This window comes from Nelumbo nucifera, chromosome 6 (assembly GCF_055504915.1).
Source record: "Nelumbo nucifera cultivar China Antique chromosome 6, China Antique-T2T, whole genome shotgun sequence".
NCBI classification, from domain to species: Eukaryota; Viridiplantae; Streptophyta; class Magnoliopsida; order Proteales; family Nelumbonaceae; genus Nelumbo; species Nelumbo nucifera.
In genome coordinates, this window is record NC_142654.1 from 30,627,755 (window position 1) to 30,653,462 (window position 25,708).

Sequence of the window (25,708 nt, forward strand, 5' to 3'; positions counted from 1 at the left end):
TGGGCTTATTTCCCAAACACCAACAAGTGCTTAATGGTGTGGTCCCGGTCCAAATAAGCACTTATTTTCAATCACTCCCAAACATGACCTTAGAATCTTTTTTGATAATAAAACAAGTGGTTAAACTAGGAACCAATGATTGGTTGTAGAGTTTTGATTGCCGATATTCCTAATGTGCGGCTGAGTGAATGTGGCCAGCAATGTGTTGTGGTTAGCAAATCCGAACTCCCTTAGGCTGTGTTTAATTTTTGAGAAATTATTAAAATCAAGAAAGATATGGAGAAATTCTCAAGGTCCGAGAGAAAGGGAAGTTGAGTATGAATGCGAAAGAGTTGTTAGATTTGGAAGCAAAAACCCAATATCAACCAAAAAAAATCCTATAGAGAGGGGTCTAGCCCCACCACACTGAAGTTGACAACCTTCTTTCCGATTGCTTTTCGATCTGAGTCACATCAGATGAAAATACTCCGATTGATCAATGTATCTATCTATCTATATATAAATTTAATCCATTGATTCAAATTTGTGGAAGGTGGTAGGTTAGTTTGAACAAGAATAACTGTTGTTCAAGGGAACTGAGTTAAATAAAAAACAGTTGGTAACCCGTTGCAACTGTAATCGGTCTCATCTCTCTAACCAAATATCAACTCCACTAGTTTCTTTCTCACCAATCATGCAAAAAAAAAAAAAAAATACAACCAATCAGCTCACATCATAAAAGTAGTAACCAATTAGGTGAATTTTCATCAAATTCATAGGGATTGTGATTTGTTAAAACCTTTCTGATATCATGTCTTTCGGGCACCATAGATTTTTCTATAATTAATGTAATTTCCTTGAGGAAAGAAACATATAGCTTCTATGGTCAAATGCACTCTCTATCAACATAAATAACTGGCTCTGGCTGTCCCACAGACAATACTCTCGTGGATTTGTATAAAACAGCAACATGTTAGCTAGATTCTCACATCCTTTTCCATTTATTTTCTCATTTGACTTGGAACAACAATTCTATAAAGTATTTGTTGGATGGCTTTATTGGATTGATTATCAAAATGTGCTTCATTGACAATATATATATACAGAACCTGTTCATGACAGTGAACATTCATTCATTCGTTCATAAGTACTCAAGAGGATATTGGCATCAGCCATGGAGGATATCCTGGCCATAAATGTACTCAAGAAGTAAAGAGGATGATGTGAGGATAACTTAATCAAGTTGGATTATTGTATTACAGTTCCGTACGTAGAAATATAAAGAAAATGCTGGGCTTGTGAACGACAGCAGGCTACACTTTTCTATAAATATGCCATAGTGTTGCTTTCTCTTTCTCTCTCTCTGCATTGATACGTAAAGCGTTCAATATTATGGTAGTCCAAACGGGGTTAGGAACATCACTGTTCTTTGCGAGTTCGGATTGGCTCCTCACAGATGCCCCACAACACATCTCAGTGTGCACCGGAAACATTTGCCCGCAGATGTCCCCAATTCATGGTTGGGATGTGCTGTAGGGCACATGTGGATTGCCTTCATAGTTGGATGTGGAGCCAATGTGAATTCCTGATTTGCATACCTGATCTACTTTTGATTATGAATAGGTTGGGAAGACCTGATAGAACTGGATTGATTCAATCCAATTATATAGGGTCTGGGTCTACATTATAATATGTTTGATTGTATATGAAAAAGATATATATGATATCCAAAAATCAATTAATCAATAATCTGGAATCATAAATATAATAACGAATAAAATGTTAATTATCAAAATTTATGGGTGGGTTTTGATTGATTAAAACTCTTTTTATATCGTATTTTTTTCCGTATCATAGATTTTTCCATAAATATAACTATAAAAATTACAGTAGGATGGTAATTAACTATACGTATTTTTCTCATGAAATACTTTCTTTTGACCGATTTTTCTCATGAAATGCTTGTATTGTTGTGATATTATGATGTCCAAATCCACATCTCCTTTTATTATCAACTATAAGCCTGCAACAAAATTTAAATTCCAGTGTTATTTAATACGTTTTCCTCAATTTGTACACTGATTAGTTGTAAATTATTTGGTAAATCTTGGTCCTACCCAGGACCGATGCTTTAGAGAGAATGATAGCACAACAGAATTTGATGCAACTGCCTAAAACTACATCAAATTTAGGGGTATTTTAGAAATGACGTTATGAGATTTTAAGTTTTTGGGATTTTGATAGAAAATGGTATTATTATTAAAAACCTAATTCACACTACATGTTTAAAGGTTATTTTAAAATATTAATATTAATTTTATAATTATTTTAATAATTTGAGACAGCTACCTAAAATATTTGAAAAATGACGTTATGAGATTTTATGGTTTTGGGAATTTGAGAGAAAATAGCATTATTATGAAAACCCTAATTCACATTACACGTTTAAAGGCTATTTTAAAAATATTAATATTAAATCTATAAATATTTTAATAATTTACCAATGGTTCCAAAAGTCGTATATGTACACCCGCCCCGAAAACCCTCCCTTTCGAGACGGGGCGGATTGATGCCCTCCGGCCCGCCGGAGTCGAGCCCTCTTGGCCTCTTCAGCTAACTAGTAACTAGGAGTCGGACCAGGAGAAAGTGCAGACGGACGTGGATCACGAGCTATCGAAAGATTTGAAGTTGGAAAAGTCTGATGCTGCTATGCGAGCTATGAAGACGACTTTGGAGGCCGGAGCTGGTATCGTCATAAGCCGGAAAGCCATTTCGTATCCGTAGTGCGGAAGGGTCGTGATAACGACCGTTTACGTCGGTCGTTGTAACCGGTAGAGCGCCACAAGTCGTTTTCGCGGGAAATGTGTTCATCTGAAACGCGTTCTTTCTCAGAATTTTCATTTACTTCTTCTGGTTGACGCGTTTTTAGTAGTTTTATTTATGTTTATCGAGCTGGGGGAGATGGGGAGGGAGAGAGAGGGAAGAACGAGCGAACGACTGGATTATTTGCAAAAATTAAATCGAAATACGAAAATATAAATATTTTCGGTCTACTGTACTGTAGTAGTTTTCCTTGCACACATGTACATGGCATTCATATATTGGATAGCGTTAGCGACTCTATTTGAACAAATATAAACAAATGTACTGGCAACGACGACCACAACAAAGTTCGGAAATGGGGTTTTTTACAAGTATCGAATTAAAAATGAAAACGACGTACTTGTTCGGGTGGTAGCAATTTTCGCATTTGGGAATGTAATCCCTTGCACGCTTCCCTTCAAGTATAGATGCAGTTTGTGTGCTCGGTTCTTTGTCCGCTTCAGTATTTGCTTCTGAATTCGAGAGAAACGCGATTTTTCGAGTGTTTGTGTGCTTGTTAGCTTCTCTTTTCAGGGAGGTGTTCATGGGTTTTCTTGGTTAGGTGGCTTTGGGACAACTTACGTGTTCAACTTTTAGATACACGGTATGGCTTCTCTTAGTTTTGGGCTCTGCTTTTTTCTAGTTTTCCGTTTCGGGCTTTTCTTTTTCATGGTAGCTGTGAGCGTACAACAGTTTTGATTTCATTTCGTGTTATTTGAGCTTTATGCTAACTCTGCACATTTTCGTTTTTTTTCTGGGTTTTATGCTCAACTATGGGAAGGGAAACGCTCAGCTTCTCTCTGCTTCTCTCTCTCCCTCCCCCTTTTCAGTGTTTACATTTAATTTTCTTTTTTGGGACTGTTAATGCTTGGGTTATGGGTTTTCTTTTGTTGTATATGAAGTTGCTTCCTAACTTTTTATTAATTTCTTGTTAATGGTGATTAAATTCTTTTACTGCGGTTCTATATTTTCTCTTGAATTTTCTGATTAAGTATTCTTTGTAGGTCCCATTTTAAGAATGCCCATTTGACAACTTATGTTCTGTATGTTTTATATTGATTTTATATTTTTCCCCGTCCTGATTCATTTGCCTGATTTTGTCAGAATTCTCAACGATTTCTGCATTTTGTTATAATGGCGTCGCCTTAACCCTGTATAAGGAGAATAGAGAAAATAGTTTTTGATTTTTGAGCATCGTTCTGGGTTCGTTATCTAATGGGTATTTTCTCCCCTAATTTTTTGTTCCTTCTTACAGAGAACTGGTAAAGGAGTGGAAGAATGGATATCCTTGAAACAGATGAAACACTTGCATTGCCGCCTTCATCTTTAACTGTTGCTGTGGCTGTCAGTGGGAGTAAAAAAAGCAGATTGGTGGTTAGATGGGCACTGGACAAGTTCATTCCGGAGGGAAGAATTTTATTTAAGTTGTTACATGTCCGTTCAAGGATTACTTCAGTGCCTAAGTTAGGTACCCAGTTGCTTTGGTCCTAAATATATATGCAGAACTCTCTCCCATTCCTTAGGCTAGCAGAAGCTCAAGTTTGTATTTTCTTGAAGTTGACAAACAAATACCTGATTTTTCCTGAGTCTAAATATAATTTTGCAATTTTATTAGTAACTGAAGGCAAGTTGGATATCAATGTCAGTGCTGCAGTCCACAATATCCCAGCAGAACTGTCTCTCCATTCCAAAATTAGCTTCTGCTAATCTTGCCTACGGCTAAAGTTATTGTCTAATATCTAAAATTAGTTTTGCCTGTGCCTGAATTTATTGTGCAATACTTTAGTCACTGAAGGCCAAGTTGGGTATCTAAGTCTGCAGTCCAAAGTATTAACAAAACTGTCTCCACTCAATTAGCAGAAAGTAATATTGCTTTTTCTTGTCCAAGTTGTCAAACACAAAATAGTTTTGCCAAAGGCTAAATTTATTGTGTTATATCTAAGGCTAGTTTTGCATTTTTTTATTTTTGCAATTAAGTAAAAAAGATTTTATTAAAATAAAAAGGAGAAGATACAATATTAACTTTTTGATTTTACATGCTCGAAGCTGAATAAAATGACATGGCTAAACAATCCCTACATAATACGCTAAACCTATAAGGAAATATTAAGAAATGGGAAAAGGATGATACTGCATTGATTTATCAATATGGCATTTGTTAGTAGTAGACAGATTTCTTCCTGGTAAAGTAGTGAATGGCTTACTTCTGTTATAGTATTCCGTTATTATTGTTTTCTTTTATTGTTGTTGTTATTTTGGAGAATGGAACATTTTTTCCTTTTTCTTTTTATTTTTAAGCAAAGTAATTCACTAAAGCAAAACAGAAACCTACATAAAGCCACCACAAGCTAAGAAGAGTGAATCTGTGGTGGGGAGATGTGATGCATCTAAGAAATTCACGATAACATATATCCCTGTGAAGGAACTTGTTCCATCGTGTTCATTATCCTAGGGAGTATGAACTTAAAGTGATAGGGTATATTTTGGTTTTAGAGACCTAGTGCTTAAGCTTGTCCCCCTTTCTTGTTAGTGTATTTTTTCTTATCTCAGATTCAATGCTTTCTTCTAGGCAATTAGGTTTGAGAGTACTTAGTGGATTGAAGCAAAACAGCAATGAAGTTTTGGTCTTTTGACTTGTTTTAAGTGATAGGGTATGTTTTGGTTCAACTAGTGCTGAAGCATGCCCCACTTTCTTGTTGGTGTATTTTCTCTTTTCTCAATCTTAAAGTTTTCTTCTAGGAAATTAGGTTTGAGAGTAAATAAGTGGATTGAAGCAAAATGGAACAGCAAACAGAATGAAGTTCTGGTTTTTTAATTTGGGTAATAGTATGGCCTACTCAATACATAACTTCGAGCTTACATGTTCTAGGGCTATAAAATTCTGATATTTAATGCAGATTTCCCCAAGACTTTATAGAAAGGATGAATATTTTTCACTCAAGGAGCATATACTTATATATTTTCTGTGATGGTCATGTTAAGCAACAATATGTAGGACTTACCCAATTTTCTTTTTAAAGAAGTTTGTAATTAAATTTAACTAAATGCTTTCTGATGGGCATTTGGCCTTTTGCCTTTTCAGTGGGAAATTCTATTCCTATTTCACAAGTGCGAGATGATGTAGCTGCTGCATATAAGAAGGAAGTGAAATGGCGAACAAATGAAATGCTTCTACCCTACAAGCAAATGTGTTCACAAAGAAAGGTCAAAATTTGTTGGTCCTTCATTTTTTTTAACAAGGGGAAGTTTATTAATAAATACAAAAGATCAAGAACATGGGGAGCTTTGTGGCTCAAGAATAAAAGGCTCCACTACGAGAAACACGATCCCTCTCGCTCCATAATAGAAACATCACCTATACACATTATAGAGCAGCCAAATTCTGCCAGCTCTACCTTTAACTTCTATCATTCCACTGGTCTCCTTTCCAAACCAGCCTAAAATGCAAGGCTTAGGCATTGACTGCCAGCCCACCCCCAAGTTCTCTGGTTTCTGCCCCTACCACATAGTCCTGACTGCTCCTCATTTCCTAGACACCCCTACATCCACTTTGAAGAGGGAGTTATCAAACTTCTTTTGACTCCTTCCTCTTAGCCTTCTCAGTTAATCTCCTTCAAAACTTTCTGGTTCACTACTTAATATGAACAACTCTTCACCCCTATCTTCCAACTCCTCATTTCCCAACCCTCTACTCCTATCTTCCGCTTCCTAATTACTAATGACTCTCTCCACAGCATCCTTTCCTCCTAAAATGAACAAGCCAAGGGCTTCAGCCACATTTACCTCTTTCTCTACCACTGTGTCGAAAGAAATTGATTTACTAATCTCATTTATTTTGCCAATAACAAACATCATCTTCAGGCATCAACTCACCATCTTCTTATTCATGATTTATCCTAGCACAAACATGCCAATATCCTCCTTAACTTCTCTCCCCTCTGACAGAGGATGAGAGCGCTAAATCTGCTTCACTGTGTATCCAATCTCAATGCCACCTGGATAACCTTGAAGACGCATCCCTGTTCCCAGAAACACAATGGATAATCCTTGAGGGGTCTGAAATACCACCCACAGAACTTTCCTCCTCATGTTGTTCCTAAAGTAAATTGTGAAAACAAAATGATGAATAGATGTTTTGTATTCCAAGGGGCCTTACAAGCAAAAGGAGGTCTAAGCTAGGTCTGGTGTCAGAGACCTCGGCACAAACCGTATGCAGAATTTGACCATACATCATCTGTACAGGGATATTCTTAGTATTCACTTTTTGCATATATGTTCTCAGTTGTACTTGAATTAGAAAAGCAGTGAAACCTAATTTGGTGATATAAAAGACTAACTTTATGTGCTAAGTCTGTCATCTTTGAGTGAGAAAAGTGAAAATTCACAGTTTTTTATTATTTTATAAGTAGAGGTTTTGCAGGAGTTCATCCATGGACATAAACACAAATTGCCAAATCGTGTTAAATCTTGTGTGCCTTTATTTGTTATTTCATTTCTGTTGTGTTTTCTTGATTTTGGCACAACATAGAAGTAGTCAACTTGGTTTTCCATGCAGGTGCAAGTAGATATTCTCATTGTTGAAGCGGATGATGTGGCAAAGGCAATATCAGGAGAGGTTGCTAATCTTGCTATAAGCAGGCTTGTTATAGGAGCTTCATCACATAGCATGTTTACAAGGTAATTGCATTGCATAGCCGCCTTTCAGCTGGTAGTTTGTGTTAGACCCTTGATTGTCTATCTTGAATAAAATCTGATCATCTATAATTCAGAAAAAAACCATCTAGATATAGTTACTATGTATTAGCTATGTTAGTCAATAATGCCTGCACAGACTAGTAATCTAGATTCATCCATTCTCAAAAAGCTATTAAGCCCAGAGCAAGAAATCAATACCCCATGGTTCAATTCATGGACGAATTGATAGATGGGTTATGGATTTAATGAAGAAAACTTAATCATCTGTGAGAAGATTCAGAATAAGAAAGCTATTGTCTAGAACTGTGGCAACAATTTATGCAAGCATGCTTATAGTTCCTTACCACAATGTGATACATAATATTTTTCACTTTTTCATTTGACTGTTTGTCAAGTCATCAAAGTGAAAATCTGTTGATAGGGCTGGCAATCTTGACCCCAACCCATTTGACCCTCCCAACCCACCCACCTTGAAACCCACCCATTCTAGTGTTGGGTCAATATTAGGGCTGCAAACGAATTGGATCGGATTCGAATAAGGGCATTATCTGATTCCAATCCGACGGTACAAAAAGCAGATCCTATCCAATCCAAAGATCTGATTGGATCTCACAAACACAGATTTGAATTCAGATCTGTTAATAATGCTGGATATTCGGTTATGATCCGATCTGATTTAATTTCTGAAAAATTTAAAAAATATAACAGTTTATATAAAGAAAAAACAAAAAATACAAGTATTTTCTTCAACTATCTTCATCATATATATACATGTATTTATATAAAAAATAAATAATATAAAATTACAAAAAAGCAATATAAACATATTTATAAATAAATAAATAGCATATATATATATATAATCAGATCAGATAGGGGTTGACTTGAATCCGATCTGATCTGAAAATCTGGCAGGAGTATATCCAAATATGACAAAATAGGATCAAATTTTGGATTGGATCGGATCATGATTCGATCCATTTGCACCGCTAGTCAATATGGGTCGAGTGACCCATTAGGGTCAGGGTGGGGTTGGGTTGAGGGTTACCCATTGGGTCACTTTCTTAGGGTTGAGGGGAAATTGGGAAAAACAAAAAAGAAAAGGATTTAGGGTTTGATTTGGTCTCTTAAGTCTCTTCCTCTCACTTTGTCGAACATGATTGCCACTACCAAGATTGCTGCCAATAGAGAAGGCTGATGGCATAGCAATCTTTGTTTTCTCTAGTCTTCTTCTTCTTTAGTAATAGAGAAGAAACGGGGCTGAGTGAGTGACATCAATGGTTAAATAGGATCTCTCTCTCTCTCTCTCTCATGCGTGCATGCTCAATTTCTTCTTCTTCTTGTTTCTCAAAAAAGCAGGGGTTCTCCCTCTTTCTCAATTGCTTGGTCAAGAACTTAAACAGTAAACATGGCATTTTATGTTTATCCAATTTTTTCTAAAATATATAACTTACACCATTTTTTGTAACTTTTTTGTAATTTCTTATTTTTTGAAAATTTTTCTTCAATTTTTGCTTCTGTTTTGTGTTTATTGAAATATATAATCTTTGAATTTTTATATCAATTTCTGTTTTTTTGACAAATATAATGTACATATACTCAATCAAGTTTCTGCATTCTTTTTCAAATTTCAGATTGTTTTTTTCATTTTCCTATTTCAGCGTTCTTCTATAATTTCCAAAACTTTTATAAATTCTGTTGTTTTTTTTTTGCAATTTCTGTTTTGTGCAATTTATACATTTTCTGTATTTTTTGTTATTTATTTGCAATTTCTATGTTTTTTCTATAATTTTTGTTGTATTTGATATTTTTTTTGTTGTTTTTGCAATTTCTGTTTCCTTCAATTTTTATATTTAGCTTTTTTGCAAATTTTGTATTTTTTCTGCAATTTTTTTTTTATGTTTGACATGAAATATATATTTTTTGCCATTTTATTTGTTTTTTGCGTTTTTTATTTTGTTAAATGAACTTTTATAGTTTTTAGTTGAAATATATAGTTCTATGTTTTTATACAATTAGAATAGTTAAAAACAATTAGAAAAATGTGTCTGTTTTGAATTAAAGTATTTATTTTAAATATATAGTTCTCTAATCCACTAACATGGGTGGCAAATGGGTTACTAGGTCAATATGGGTGGGTTTGATTTCTCAACTTGAATTGAATGCTCAATTCTCAACTTTGTTGCATAAGAATCTAATAGATGCTATTTGAAATTTCTACTTTCTATATGTGAATAATTAATTAGATTTTGTTGTATCCTATATGTTTCAATTTTATCCTGCAATTTTAGGAACAATGAACTTGGATTTCTTGAGGATTGGCTGTTATGCATGATGCGATTGGCAAGTGATAAATAGTCTAGTTACTTTTTTCCCCAGAGGGCGTCAAGGAGGGTTCAAACACTTGGGTAATAGCTTTGACACCAAAAGTCACATCAATAAATAGGAGGGATAACTTTAACCAAGGTATAATCAATAGGGGTGCTCACAATTCAGTTAACCGAACCGTGGGGTGATTTTCTGGACCAAACCAACTCGTTTGGTTTTTATATTTAATCGAACTGAAATCAAACCAATGCAACCGGTTAACCGCGGTTCGTTTTTTAGGTTTTTTTATGCCCTCAAAATAAAAAAAGGGAAATTTCCCAATAGGTACCCTGTACTTTAGGCCAAGTGCCAATTTAGTACCCGAACTTTAAAATGCCACAATTTAGTACCTACCGTTAATAGACCATCAGTTATGTATATCACGTGACCTCATGAGCAATTTAAGATTTTTGAAAATATCAAAATTACCCTTAAAAATAAAACACTGTTTATCATCTTTTTTCTCAAGAAAATAAAACAGAGTCCAACTTTTTTGCTTTCAATTTCTCATTACTGCCGGAACGTGCTGGTTCTCTGCCTCAGCTTCCACGGAAGATTATGGCCTCTCCTGTGAAGCTGAAGGTTCTGATCTCTCTGGAAACCCTTGTTGCAGATCTTGCACACAAATCTGTTGGTTGCCAATAGAGTTTTAGGGGATAAAGCAATCACTTCAGCATTTGGGTCTGAAACAATAAAATGAAAGACACATATAGGGAGATTAATTAGAATGAGCTGCAAGAAATCCAATACAATATTAATGAAAATTGAGAACAAGGAGGGACATTTACCTGGGTTTCCGGGGAGATTTCTCTTCCTCTTGATCTTCTGTTGTTGCGGTTGCTGAGAAATGGCAGAGAACATAGGATTCAAGCTACTTAAGTCCTGAACTCTAGTACCAGAAGAGACACTAGCTTCCCTAGACAAGGAGGTTGAATTGAACATGGTTGCAGGCAACATGCCTGTGAATACAACTCCAAGCAAACAAAAAACAATAGGTTCGTCAAAAGAACCAGGTTCTGAATCGCAAGACCAAGAGGGTCGCTTCTCTGATCCATCTTTTTGCGATCCTTCCAAGGAATTCGATAGCTGCGATGCGGTTATGCTGGAGAAATCTCAGGATGTAAATGGAGAAGGAGAAGCTTTAGCGTCACCGTCACCATCTTGCTGATGCCGATACGCTTCACTGCAGCATTTCCAATCCCGTCAGCCTGCAAACATAGGCCTTTCTGCCCAAGCCCTGACATGTAGTTCTTAACTTCATCACTAATAGAAACTCTGTACTAAATGGCATGAATGGCTTCTCAACCGGGCCCGCTGGTGAAGCGAACTTGTTGAACTGCGTATGGTGAGGTGCCAGGGACACCTGTTGCAATAGTACGGCCGTTTGGCGGGTTTGGCACATGGTTGGATCTGAAGACATGATTCGAAACCTCACACGAGTCGGCTATGGGGAGGGAAAGACTCAGAAAGTGGGAGGATTATTGGTGGAAGACGATGTTTCCAGCTGTGGTTGTGGCGACTGCTGAGGAGGTAGGATACTGCCTGTCCTCGCCACAGGTCGATAAATGCAAGAAGATGACATCATCGGAAGGCTAGAATCACTTACGTCGGATCCAGAAGGACTGCTAGGGCTGCTAAGATAGAGAGTAGAGACGGGTGGAATCGCTACGCCAGTGCTCACTGATCTGTTTAACGACTGACCTGCATGTCCATCTACACCGCTAGTCCGAATAGACAAAGAGACTGGAATTGGATATAACAGAAGGTTGATAAAGAAAATTAGCTGACACATAAGGGGCATTTATGTCTTTTCTTATGACATTTAATGGTGAGTTAACGTCAGGTACTAAATCATCGCAAAATGAAAGTTCGGGTACTAGATTGTCGCGTTTTAAAGTTCAGGTACTAAATTGACACTTGGCCTAAAGTACAGGGTACCTATCGGAAATTTTCCCTTAAAAAAAGGGGAAAAACAGAGAGTCGAGGAGAGCTGGGAGATGTAGTAGAGCCTCTAACCCGTCAAGCAAATGCAGCCGAGCCTCCAGTGTCGCCGAAGCAGGAGGGATCGCCAGTATCGGAGGCCGTCGGTGATTCGGTTGGAGGGTGGAGCGCCCAAGGCCGTCGGTCCATTGGGGAAGAAGAGAACTAGGAGAGTGGGAGTCTGAGAGAGAGAGAGCTCAGAGAGAGAGTCCGTTGGGGAAAAGGGAAAGAAAGAGAGCTCAGAGAGAGACTAAGAGAGAGCTTATAGAACTGGGAGAGTGGGAGTCTGAGAGAGTGAGAGTCTGAGAGAGAGAGAGAGCTCAGAGAGAGAGGAAAGAAAGGGAAAAGTCCCTGCGTGGCGGGTGTCAGACAGGCTGTTCACCAGTCTGGCTGCCAATCTACCAGATTGGCGAATTGAAACCAGAAAGTCTCAGTTCGGCAGTCTGAACACTCTCAGACTGCTGAACCTTTCACTAGATTTTCAAAAAAAATATATATATATATAATATTATATAAATATATATTACTGTATATATATATTTTTGATTGGAAATAGTAACTTTCATTAATTCTTTAAGAAACATAGTACAACTGTCACCTTCAAAAAACAAGGTGACCCCTCCACAAATTACAAACAGGCCCAAAAAAGGTTCTGCCTACTAACTCCTTGCTTTGCTAAAGTATCAGCCATTGCATTGGCTGATCTCCTACTCCATTTAAACCTGACTTCAAGTTCCCTTGTTAGTTGCATAATTTCCCTTACAGGTTGTCTAAGGGACCACGCGCCTAAGCTGGTTGTTTGTGTCCAACCTATTATCAGTTTTGAGTCTCCCTCCACTTCCAACTGCTGAAAACCCAACTGTTTAGCCAGCTTGAGCCCTTGTAGGAGTGCCAAAACTTCTGCCCTAAGAGAGTCCCCCAGTCCTATCAGGCCAGAATAAAGGGCCAGGACATTTCCTCCCCCATCTCTAAAGACACCCCCAATTCCAGAGGGGCCTGGATTACCTATAGAACTGTCATCAAAGTTTAACTTAACATGCAAAGATAACGGGGGCGACCAGCCCTCTTGAATAGCTAAAGAGGGGCAGGAAGAAGCTGCTACCGCAATCCACCCTCTAATTAAGTCATTTACAGAGAAGTCCTTGAACAGATCCAGCGATTTCAGCCAATGTATGATCTTGATGGTGATCCCTTCTATGACTTCATGTGCTGATTTTTCTTTCCCTTGAAAGATTCTGTTATTTCTCTCTTCCCACACTGCCCAAACAACTACTGCCCTCGTTGCTCTCCACATTACCCTTCCTCTTTTCTTTGACTAAAGAAAAAAGCTAGATTCAAAAAGATCCACCACGCTTGTAGGAGGAACCCACCAACACCCAAAGAGAGAGGAAAACCAACCCCAAATAAGAGTAACAAAAGGACAAGATATTAGTAGATGATTTACCGTCTCACCACTCTTCAAGCAAAGGCTACAAACATGAGGGGATAAGAACCAATTCGGTCTATTTTTCTGAAGCAAGTCCAAAGTGTTGATTTTTTGGAGAACCACTTCCCAACAAAAAAGCCCTCACCTTTGGAGGTACAGGAGCACTCCACACTTCTTTTATAGGAAAAAAGTAAACTAAATTAGAAGAGTGCACTAAAGCATTGAAGAAAGAAGAGCATGAAAAACAACTGGAGGACTCTTCAGACCAAATTCTATTATCCGGACAAGAATGATCCAAAAACACTGAATTTAGAAGGGAGAAAAGATCATCTGCCAACCCTATTTCTGACTCCCTCAACCCTCTCCTGAACCTTAAATCCCACGCCTCATTAGAAACACGAAAGGTAGAGATGACTTTAAATTTGTTCAAGGACAAGGAGTAGAGGGCCGGGTACCTATCCTTAAGAGGCTGGTCCTCAACCCAAAGGTCCTCCCAAAAAAGGACCTTATTACCCAAACATGTGTCATACCTGATGAAAGGAGAAAAGGCGGGCAAGATACCAACAATGTCTTTCCACGGAGAGGAACGAGAAGCCCTTGGGTTGATACCAGCATCCCATCCATTTGCTGCCAATCCATGTATGCTTTCTATCACTCTATGCCACAAACTTTCTTGCTTCTTGGGAAACCTCCACAACCACTTACCTAAGAGTGCTATGTTTCTTAGACGGATATTTCCAATCCCTAAACCCCCTTTGTCTTTTGTCCTAGAGACCATTTCCCACTTCACTAGGTGATCCTTTTTTGACTCCCCAGGTTCCCAGAGGAAATCTCTCATTAATATATATTATTGAATATATATCGGTCGGTTCGGTTAACTGCCGTTTTTTTTAAATGGTTAACCGAAATCGAACCAAAACTGTCAGTTTTTTGAAAACATCGAACCGAAAACGAACCGACCGGTTCGGTTAACCGATTTTTCGGTTTGGTTTGGGTCGGTTCGGTTTTTCGGTTATTTTTTGCTCACCCCTAATAATCAATGTAAGATGAGGACATCTTTCAATGTCATAGACTGATTTGAGTAGGATACCACATAGCCAACAAGCCCTAGACAACAATGATCAACCTTTGAGTAATTCTATGAACCACAACATGTTCAAGAAGAAAGATGTAACTTTTAATAAAATACATCAAGCTTTCATTAAAAAATTACTTATATCATAAGACCTATTAGCTTGTATAAGATTCTGGCTAAGGTCTTATCTTTGAGGATAAAAAAGGTGCTCCCCTTAGGGGTGTAAACGGATTGAATTTGAATTGAATAAGGCAGTATTCGAATTCAAATCCAATTAGAAAATCCAATATCTGAATCCGATTCGATATCCAACGGATATTGAAAATTAATATTCAAATTCGATTAAATATTTGAATATTCGATTTTATTCAAATTTTACCAATTAATTATTTTAGGTAATTAATAAATATAGAAAATAAATATTTTTTATGTAATTTAATTATTATATATAAGTTATATAAAACATTTAAATATTTTATATATTACATATAAAAATTAAATAATAGGTTGAATTTGGATATTTATTGAATCAAATCAGGCCATATCCAAATTCGACCGATTAGATATTCGAATTATTTGAATTCGATTTGATTATGTCGAATCTCGAATTTGAAATCGAATTTTTGAATACCGTTGACACCCCTAGCTCCCCTCCCTCATCAGTCAAGCTCAAGGTGCCTTTGTTTAGGGAAGACATATAATTGATCAAATTCTAATAGTAAATGAATGCGTAGAGGAGATGAGAAAATCAGGTAATCAAGGCTTTGTTTGTAATTTGGATCTTGAAAAGGCCTATGATCTAGTGGATTGGAGCTTCTTGTTAGAGGTGCTAAGGAAGTTGGTTTTGGGGAGAGATGGTGTAAATGGATAAATGGTTGCTTTACTTCTTGTCATTACTCTATATTAGTCAATGGGGTAGTTAATGATTTTTTCCTAGCCTATAGGGGCCTAAGATAAGGTGATCCATTGTCCCATTTCTTATTCACATGGATTGTTGATGCCTTTAGTAGACTCTTATCAAAAGCGACCAGGGCCGGGTCAATAAGAGGGTGGCGAATAGGTAAAGATAGAGTTCTAGTTACTCATCTTTAGTTTGTAGATAGCATTATAATTTTTAGTGAGGGTTGTGATTTGATGAAGTTGAGAAATCTGAATTAATAATCCTATTCGAGAGGCCTCAAACCTGAAAATCAATTTCAAGAAGAGTTGTGTAGTGGGGTTAAACTTGGATGGAGGGGAATGGAGTCTATTGTAGCCTGTTTAGATTGTACTTGTTCTGAGTGGCTTTTAGTCTATTTAGGACTCCCTGTCGGTACCTAAAGGAAAGTAGGTTTTGGAACCCTGTGGTGGAAAAGTTTGAAAAAAGATTGGTAGCTTGGAAGAAAAACTACATTTCTCTAGGGGCTGAGTAACTTTGGTTAGAGCAACACTAGCCAACCTACCAATCTACTATCTGTTAGTATTTAGGATACCTAACAGGGAAGCTATGAGGATGGAAAAATTGATGAGGGATTTCTTGTGGGAGCTTAGGGAAGAGAAAAAAGATCACTTGGTCAGGTGGGAAGTGGTGAGTTGAACTAAAAAAGAAGGGGGTTTAGGGTTAGGGAATTTAGTTAGTAAGAATGAAGCACTTCTAGGGAAATGCCTTTGGAGGTGGCCTCTGGAAAGAGAGAGATTATGGCATGAAGTGGTGGCTACTGGCTAGTATCCATGGCTGCTTTGAAACCGGTTGGGATGTTGGGGTATCTTGAAGGGCTTTGCTCCTAACACCTTGGAAGGAAATTTTTGAAACTCTCCCTAAATTCCTCAGGTATGTAAGGTATGATGTCTGCTCTGGAAACTTTGTTCTTTTTTGGGAAGATGTTTGGGTGGGTACTCAACCCCTAAAAGACCACTTCCCCTCTCTTTATTATATCTCCCTCTCAAGGTTCCTTTCCCCCAGTTCTCTCATTGACTTTAAATTGGGACTTTGGGTTTCGTAGAGGTTTAAGGGATGATGAATTTGCTTGTGTTTTTTATCTTTTGCTTTTTCTAGACACTATTTGTTTGGACCCCCCCTAAACTTGATAAAATAATTTGGACTTGACTTCGAGTAGCTCCTCCACTTGTGCCTCTTTCTTCAACTCCCTTTGTTCCACACCTTCCTCTTAGGTTTTCCTTGTTAAAGAAATCTGGTCAAGGCCTATCTCTCCTAAAATAGCTATTTTCTATTGGAAAGCCTATTATGGCAAGATCAATACTTTGTATAACCTACAAAAGAAGAGACCTTATTTTTGTTTGTCTCCAAATTGGTGTATTTTGTGTAAAGTGAAGAGTGAGGACTGCCACCACTTTTCTTTTGCTGCTATTATTTGGATTGTCCCCTGAAGTAAACCTGCTTTTTGATCCATCTACCTTTGGGTGGCTGACAAAGAGAGGGAAACTAATGTGGACTTGTGGAGGTGTATCAGAGCAGCTATTTTGTGGACTATTTGAGAGGAGAGGAATGCTAGAATATTCCAAGAAAAGGAAAGAAGCCTTGCTGAAGTAAAGGAGTGCATATTGAGAAGGACAATCCTCTAGCTGAAAACTTCAGACCTTTTTGTAAATTATTCTTTTGTTGATCTTCGGAGAAGTTGGGCAGAAGTGGCATCCACAACCTCCAAAAAGAATATTACAAACAGACTGGAGACCCCCTTTGGAGGGTCCTTGGGTATAGGAGTAGTAAAGGCAATCTAGGGCCCTTGGGTATAGGAGGGATTTTGAGAGATAAGGATAGCAGCATTCTATCCTTATTTTCCAGACCAGTGGGAGTTGGTGATTCTACAAGAGCTGAGATACGAGCATCAGTACAAGGAATACGGGTTTCTAATCATCTTGGAGTGGAGAACTTGATAGTCGAAGGGGATTCTAAGGTGGTAGTGGGCTGGATGTTGGATCCAGAAACAGTCTTTTGGGGCTACAAGGATCTTCTCAAGAAAGGTAAATTGGTTTACAAGGAATATGTCAGTTAGATTTTGGTGGGTTAACAGATTGGGAAATGCTATGCCTGATTCTTTGGCTAAACAAGGGGTATCAAGGGGTGAATTGTTTTGGGCTACCTTATAATTGTAATTCTGTTTAGAGTGTGATCATATTCTCATGTCTAAGGGGAGGTAACATCTCGTGCCTTCTCGTAGGGCGATTGTACACTTTTACAATTCTTAATAAAATCTGCCATTCATTTATCAAAAAAAAAAAGAGCTCCATATATCCCCTAAGTACACTTTAGTTTAACACCCAGGGAAGCTAATAATTTGCATTGAGAGGTGTCATTTTAGGTTTGTTTTGTATGATCAATGAGAACTATTTATTGAATGGGTGTTGTTTTAATATGAGCTAACCCCATATAGTTGGGAACTTGGGATAAGGCTTTCTTGAGTTGAGTTGCTCCTAATTTTGGAAAAATATCATAGTCTTAAGTTAGAACTAGTATTAGAATCATAAATGGATCTGCCATAGCCATGTATTATTTAGTCTCTGTTTTGGTATTTTGGTTGTGTACTCTATCTAAACCCATATTTTGAGTCTGAATTATGCAAATGTATTTATTTGAAGATTCTTCTCTTTGAACTCACATGGTATTAGATCCCAGTCCAGTGCTTTGTACTCCTTTCTTGGGTTGCACTCTCCTCTTCTTGGTGCATTTTGCATGAGAAAACTCTGATCTTTTCTTGGCTGTTCCATCCTCCAATGGTGGGCCATGGAATATGTCAGATCAGAACCCATTTTCTGCCCAAAAATCATATGTCAACATTTTTCCAAGTTGGTTTTGTTTTGGACATTGTTTCTCTTATTTTCTTTTGAATTGAAGTTTTATATGTTGATGGATCCTCCGCATTGAAGTGTGCTATTCAACTCATTCAAGCCATATGTACTTACAAATTGGGGCATACTGTTCTGTTGCCTATTGATTGTTTTTTATTTCTATTCTCTTCTTCCCTTCCTTGTAGTCATTTGTATTCCTTGGATATTCTATGCACACGGTTGACATTTATTTCTGGAGGGGATTAATCAGATATGAGTGTTTTCTGATTTGAACTTCTATTGAAGTCCATATAAGACTTCTGAGTTTTCAGCAATCTGATTCGGTGCAGAACTTTGTAATTAGCGGATCTCTTACTCGTTAGTCAATCTGTTGAATCTAAACCATCTGATCAAATCAATAAAGCATGAGTTTAGAAAAAGGAAGACACTATAAGCCTCTATGTTGCTGCTACACTGTGGTGTGCATCTTCATTCTTCTTAATATAAAAGATTTTTATTAAAAATAAAGAAAAATGAGATCCCCCTTCGTCTTCTCCCTCCTCCTTCTTCCTCCTCATCCCCCTTCTTAAGTAGGCTTATGCCTCTTTGTGTTCGGGAGGCTTATGCCTCTTACGTTCTGAACTACGCCTCACGCCTCTAGGTAGTGGAACGCCTCGCATCATGCCTCCGCGTTTTAAAACATTGTTTCCAACACATAATATCTGTAGTCATTTTCCAATACGTTGATCCTATAATAATTTCATTATTCCTCAATATTTCTTTCCTTAAATGAACATTTCAATCTTTAAATTTTTGTAGTTTGTACTTGTATTTGGATTGTATACATGCAAATATATTTTATTTTATATTAAACATTTTATATAAAATATAAGTTTTAACATATACGTATTCATGATTTGACACGTATCAAAAAATGAGTTAACACATCTACCAACACATGAAGTCAATCCAAGTATGAGAGTTGTCTTCCTAGGCAAGGCCTTCATCTATAAAAGATAGGCCAGCCAAGCCAAACAAAATCTAGGAATTAGATGAGGCCCATGCCTTATTTTTTGTGCCATAGGACCAATGCCTAGCCAAGCCTGATTTGGCTTGGGCTTGTGCAATATTTGTTTTCATGTATTATACATTATTTAATTTAAAATTTTCTAAACAATTATATTTTTATCATTATATGCCATTGGCCCAAAGTTCAGCTCGGCTTGGTGTGGGCTATAATCCTTATCATAGGTACTAAGCCTAGCCTGGCCAATGATCACCCCTTGTCTAACATTTGAAGGAAATAAAAAGCAAAGTTTTGTGCTTTAGTTATTTCAATTGATTTATTTGACCCATTATTTCGTTTATTGTGATGCTTATCAATATTTATGTGTACCATTTTTGACACCCTAACATCTAGTCTCTTTAGATTACTCAGGCCATCCTTTTCTAGTCTTTTGATAATAATAGTGGTTTAAGCTGTTATCATTGGAATCTATTGATTCCCTCTGCCTTTATTTCTCTTACTATTCATTTTTCTACTTTATTTTTCTCAATCGTCCTTCCACCCAAAAATATAATTTTTTACTCTGAATGTCAAAGTGCAAATTCTAATCATCCTTTCATTCATTTTTTTTTCTGAATGTCAAGTGCTTCATTTATTTCTGCATTTTATTCATCACTTTATTTGTTTATGTGTTTATAGGAAATCCAAGGCCCATAATATATCCACAAGAATCTCAGATTGCCCTCCAAGATTTTGTACAGTCTATGTTGTTTCAAAAGGAAAATTATCATCTGTGCGCCCATCTACTTCAGATACAAATGGGAGCACCAAAGCTGAATGTAGTGACAGAAGTAATTCCACATGTAGTGGTTCAACTTATGCTTCCAGCTTTCGAACAGGTAGTTTTCTCTTTCAGTTAACTTTAAGTTAGCCAGTCTCTAGAAGCAAGAAATGCAGCTAAAGCACAAGGGGTTCCTAGATTCTGAGGCATGAGGTGCATGGTAAATGACATTAAGTCCTAATTATAAAGGAAAAAAAAAAGAAACTTAATATATAACAATATGCAAATCTAAATCACAAAATTGGCTGGGGTCATGTTATTAACATGAATGTTATAGCCACTCAGGTTCAAGCCTTGCATGGGCTACTGTCTGAATTCTGAAAATTATGCCACAACATTTAATATGGTAAATTACCTATTGAAAAATCAAATTCAAGATTAATCCATCAAAACATAACAACAATCTGGCAGAGCTGTACCTAGGTTCAGGCAAGGCACTCCCCATAATATTTGCCTTACCTGTATATGATTTCATTAGGTAACATTGATTCATAACATAAATATGTGCATGTATGTTTTTTCTTTTTAGTTGGCCAAAAATCACAAAATTGGTTGGGGTCTTACTAATTTACAAGACTGGAAAGATATTATGGGGAGGGATGCAGTATCAACCCAAGAAGGAAGAAGGCAAATACTAGTCATAGAAATGCACATGATAAGCACATATATTCCCCGTCTTCTAATCAATGCTGATTTACTGCAAAAGAGCAAAAAATACCTTGTCATTTATTGGTTTCGTTTCTAAAAATTGGAGTAGTTCAAGAAAGATGTGGAGACTGGTTTCTATATGCATCCATGCTTGAAAAGAAATTTTAGACAGTACACCATGAGAAGGCGAGGAGGCAGATATTGGCAACTTTAATGATGAGAAGATAAATCACTTGTTAGAAAAAATAGTGGATGAGCTGATTTTTTCTTTCATGTTTTGGGTTTTGGTAACTCCTTTTGGGAGAATTTTTTAGTTTCCAGTCAAAATCCTTTCCATTTAAAACAAATTCAATAAGTGTTAATTTTCAATGTGTATTAAACAGAGGGTGGACCTATCAAAATGATGATTGGCACCCCTTTGCACCTATGCAGCAATGTAAACCAATGAGAGTGGTGAAAGAAATGAACTTAACCTAGGGTTAGAATTGGTAATGAAAGGAAACTGGATGTTAGAATTTTGAATTGCAAGTAAGGGCATTAAGCTAATAGCAAAGAGCTTATAATTTTTTGTTCTTGTTATTTGTATGGACAGACCCAGGCTCAAGCTCTTTCAACTACCCTTCTCTACGGATTCAGCGGTTTCAAGCTCTTTCAACTATAAACCAAACCCTCCTTCAAAAAAAGTCAAATCCAACTGACTCCAGTCATTCTAGAGGTTCATCTCTTGATATCAATGATAGGGAGGATGTTATGAGTTCTTTATCTAGCAGCACGGATAGTCAGTATTGTAGAAGCAAGGTCCCTAGCTACAGAAGCTTTGGGACAGATCATGGATCTTGGAATTCTGATCAAGCTTCCACATCAGATGCTCCAACAGATTCTTCTCCACAAGATGCATATAGAGAATCTAAGGAAACTCTGGATAGTCTATCTAGTTGTGACCTAGACTTGGTGTGCATGAAAGGAGAATGTCACACCACTTTCAGGTTCTACCTTGATGTCTGCTAAAAAAATATTTGATCATGAGATGATTGTACAATATTTGACATATTGGTTAATTTGAAAGATCAATCCGAAAATGTTAGTGACTTAGTTACTAATGATGCATCTACGATTGTGGTTTTGGCATGATAAATTCTTTTGATTGTGAACCATTAAATGGTTAGTTAATAAACCATGCATCTACTGGTATATGGCATTTGCCATCATGGTTGGTATTGTACATGCAGGTTGATATTAACTTTGAGCTAGAAAGGCTAAGAATTGAACTCAGACATGTTCGAGGGATGTATGCAATGGCTCAAAATGAGATTCTAGATGCTTCCTGGAGAGTAAGTTCAATGTTGAATAAAGTTCATATCTGTTGTGATAACCATGGAGAAACAGCTAGAATCAGTTTAGAAACGGTACCATTTATAGATGAATGGGCATATAGATTACCATAATCTGAATTGTACTCGTGCTACTTTTCTCGATCATCCAAATGATGGGCCATCTCTTTGATCTGACATAACCCCAACCATACAGCATTGCACTATTGTAATCTGATTACTTTATTGTAAATTGCTTCCTACCACCTTGATACATGCTCATGATTAGTATTGTCAACTAGGGAAAATCTTGTATTCACAGGTCATCCCTACAAGAGGTGGTCCATTAAGTAGATGGAGTTTGGATCAATGGTATATGGACAATTGTACAACTAATAGTCAATTGCTAAATAAAATAATGCTCTTTCTTTGCCAGTTAAACAATCTAAGTAAACAATGGATGGAGGAAGCAAATAAGCTCAAGGAGGTGACCTTAAAGGAGGTGGAAGCTGGGGAATTGGTAAGACAAGAGAAGGAGAAACATGAAGCTGCAAGGAAGGAAGCTGAATTCTTGAATGAATGTGCTGGAAGAGAAGCTTTACAAAGGAAAGAGGCAGAGGCTAAAGCCAACCGTGAAACCAGGGAGAAAGAAAGGCTTGAGAAGGTGCTAATGGGTCCTGATCAACAATACAAGAAGTTCACATGGGAAGAGATTGTGTCAGCTACCTCATCTTTTTCTGAGAATCTTAGGATTGGAACAGGGGCATATGGGACTGTTTATAAGTGTAATTTACACTATACTGTAGCAGCAGTAAAAGTCCTACACTCAAAAGAGAATCACAGGACCAAACAGTTCCAACAGGAGGTATGCTTTGTTTGTATGGAAAATGAAAGCCTGAATTATCACCTTTTCATCAAATATAAGCATACAGTTCTAAACTGTTATAAGGAGTCCACAGTATTTAGGTGACCATGTTTTTCAAACAAGTTTAATAAATCTCTCTTGTTAAAACCATCTATTCTGCCACCTTACATTATGAAGGCATCAGCTGTCTCTATGGTTCTATGGTGCTTTTTTACCATGGGAGGGGGGGGGGAGCTGAAATAAACATATGTGACTTTTGTGAATATCCTAACATAGATAACAGATTTATGCCAAGGTGGAATACATTCTTCTGATTAAGTATTGGAGATTTTTCTCTAATATTTTATACTACAACTCTTATTATAGAGCTTCTGACTGGAAATCACATATTCACATCACATGTAAATCAAGAAATTATCATATTAGGTGGAATGCCATTTTTATACTATAAACTACTTCATTTTCTCTAAAATTTTTCTCCATTCTCCATTGTAATTTATTCTTTGTGAAAGACTTTGATACTCCACAAAATAATGGCCTAAAACACATTCCGATAAATTTTATTTCCAAAAATGTTTTATGATCTATGGAAAAAATCCATTATGTTCAACAAAAAACGACTTGCTAATGCATTGTGGTGGGATGTTTTCTAATTATTTATAAATTACAAGAAAATAATGCTTTACCCATAGAGGATAATACATTGATTTACTATCCTCTAAAACTAGGTTACCAAGGAGAATACAATATTTCATGTAAGGGCATCATATGGAATTTGACAAAGTCTGTATTTCTCATGGCCTCATTTTTATTTCCAAGTTGCATAATTTTTTATTTTCCAAGTTTGATGACCAGGTGGCATCTTAGAGATTAGGTTTAATAGATCATTGATCAGATGTTTCTTGATTGCATTTCAGCTTGAAATCTTGAGCAAAATTCACCATCCCCACTTGCTGCTGCTTATTGGTGCCTGTCCCGATCATGGTTGCCTGGTTTATGAGTACATGGAGAATGGTAGTCTAGATGAGAGGCTTCTTCGGAAGGATAATACACCCCCAATCCCATGGTTTGAACGGTATCGAATAGCTTGGGAAATAGCATCAGCCCTGGTTTTCCTACACAGTTCAAAACCAAAGCCAATCATCCATCGTGATCTGAAACCTGCAAACATCTTGCTGGATCATAACTTTGTGAGCAAGATTGGTGATGTAGGCCTTTCTACATTGCTTCCTTCATCCCATTCCTCAGTGGCTACTCTATGCAAGAACACAGGCCCTGTTGGGACACTCTGCTACATAGATCCTGAGTATCAAAGGACTGGGTTGGTCTCACCAAAGTCTGATGTTTATGCATTTGGGATGGTGATATTGCAGTTGCTAACAGCAAAACCCGCTATGGCACTTGCCCACATAGTGGAAACAGCATTAGGTGATGGACACTTAATTGATATTTTGGATCATGAGGCTGGGAATTGGCCTATTGAAGAGACACAGAAATTAGCTGTTTTGGGACTAAGCTGCACAGAACTACAACGTGGTGATAGACCTGATTTGAGGACTCAAGTTCTTCCGGTTCTGGAGAGCTTGAAAGAGATTGCTGCTAGAGGAAGAGGTTTGGCTCCTGGTGGTCTCCAACCATCCCCTCCAAGCCACTTCATCTGTCCAATACTTAAAGTAAGCATGATTGCATCCTCTCAATGGCACTAGCATCTTACATCTGAACAAAGCTTACTATACTTACACCTTTTATATGCTTGTAGATGGCATGTAGAATGGTTAGACTTACCATCCAACAGGGAACTCAATTAAAGATCTCTGTAGTCAAAATCAATTGGTTCAGTTCATCTAACCATCGGATATTCTTCTGCAAAAAATGTTCTGGAACTGTAATAAAGTTCTAGATCAGATGGTTAGAATCAGCCAGTTGGACCATTTTTTACTAAAAATTTGATGGGGCTATCAAATGGTACTCTGTGAAACCATGTGCTCATGGTTATAGGAAATGCAAGCATAGCACATGATGACATAATTTACTTTCCTCCTGTTGAAGTCTTTACTTATGGTCTCTTTATGAGTCACAAGCATATTTCTGTCATTTTGATTAACTCTATATATATTTTGACTACTTTCCATATAAAGGTTGAGAAATAATTAAATATCATCAGATTGGATAGATTAGTCCTGTTGTTCCTGTTGTACTTTTCTCATAGTCAAACATTAAGGAAGAACTTATTAAATCTTCTCTGCTCTTTATGGAACTTGTATTTTGAATTTGAAATGGCTGATTCATGGTTTCTTTACAGGATGTGATGGATAACCCTTGTGTTGCCGCAGATGGATATACATATGATCGCAGAGCAATAGAGATATGGCTTGCTCAAAATGATAAATCACCAATGACAAATTTGCCCTTGCCTAATAAAAACCTTTTACCAAATTATACTCTCCTTTCTGCAATTACTGAGTGGAAGTCCACTAAACAATGATATTGACCCTTCAATTCACTATTCTTTTGCAGAGACATTGTCTTACCTGAAAGAGAACCGTCAATGGCCCAACTATACTGTCTCTGCTGTTAACTTCTTCGGTAATATTTTGACTGTTCACATTTTTCTTTGTATCAACAGGGACTTACCTCTTTTGTAACAGAACTTGAAGGCTGGATTTGAATAGAGGATAGAACATATGTAAATAACCAAAGGACATAACAAATAAAATTGGTTCAGCCTGTATGGATTAAGAATCAAAACTGAAAACAAAAGTATTGTTTAGAACTCAGACAAGTCAATGGTCTTAATGCTTTGTAAATTACACTTGTGTTATAAGTATGATACAACTGTGAATTAAATTATCTAACCTAATTTTTTATAAATATATGCACCTAATTTTG

The 25,708-nt window shown here is 37.0% G+C and overlaps 1 protein-coding gene and 1 pseudogene across 2 annotated transcripts; one reads left to right on the top strand and one right to left on the bottom strand.

Moving 5' to 3' along the window:
* The first annotated feature begins 2,491 nt into the window (after window positions 1–2,491).
* LOC104598441 (U-box domain-containing protein 35-like) lies at window positions 2,492–25,671 on the top strand. Its single transcript, XM_088890755.1, has 10 exons — window positions 2,492–3,445; window positions 4,097–4,309; window positions 5,924–6,045; window positions 7,397–7,518; window positions 19,855–20,054; window positions 21,237–21,537; window positions 21,870–21,975; window positions 22,391–22,819; window positions 23,737–24,492; window positions 25,122–25,671. Exons 2-10 carry the CDS (start codon window positions 4,120–4,122, stop codon window positions 25,302–25,304), a joined length of 2,409 nt encoding a protein of 802 aa, XP_088746881.1. The 5' UTR covers window positions 2,492–3,445; window positions 4,097–4,119; the 3' UTR covers window positions 25,305–25,671.
* LOC148790720 (uncharacterized) lies at window positions 10,379–12,220 on the bottom strand (annotated as a pseudogene). The gene is made up of 2 exons (XR_016077870.1): window positions 10,692–12,220; window positions 10,379–10,586 (listed from the first exon to the last, which is right to left on the bottom strand). The product of XR_016077870.1 is annotated as an uncharacterized LOC148790720 (transcript).
* Window positions 25,672–25,708: the final 37 nt, after the last annotated feature.

Excerpts from the sequence above, each read along its gene's own strand:
- LOC104598441 (XM_088890755.1), top strand. The coding sequence starts at position 4,120 with ATGGATATCCTTGAAACAGATGAAACACTTGCATTGCCGCCTTCATCT. Across the intron at positions 20,055-21,236 it reads TGCTTCCAGCTTTCGAACAG|ACCCAGGCTCAAGCTCTTTC; the intron begins GTAGTTTTCTCT and ends TTGTATGGACAG. Across the intron at positions 21,538-21,869 it reads ACAGATTCTTCTCCACAAGA|GCAGGTTGATATTAACTTTG; the intron begins TGCATATAGAGA and ends GGTATTGTACAT.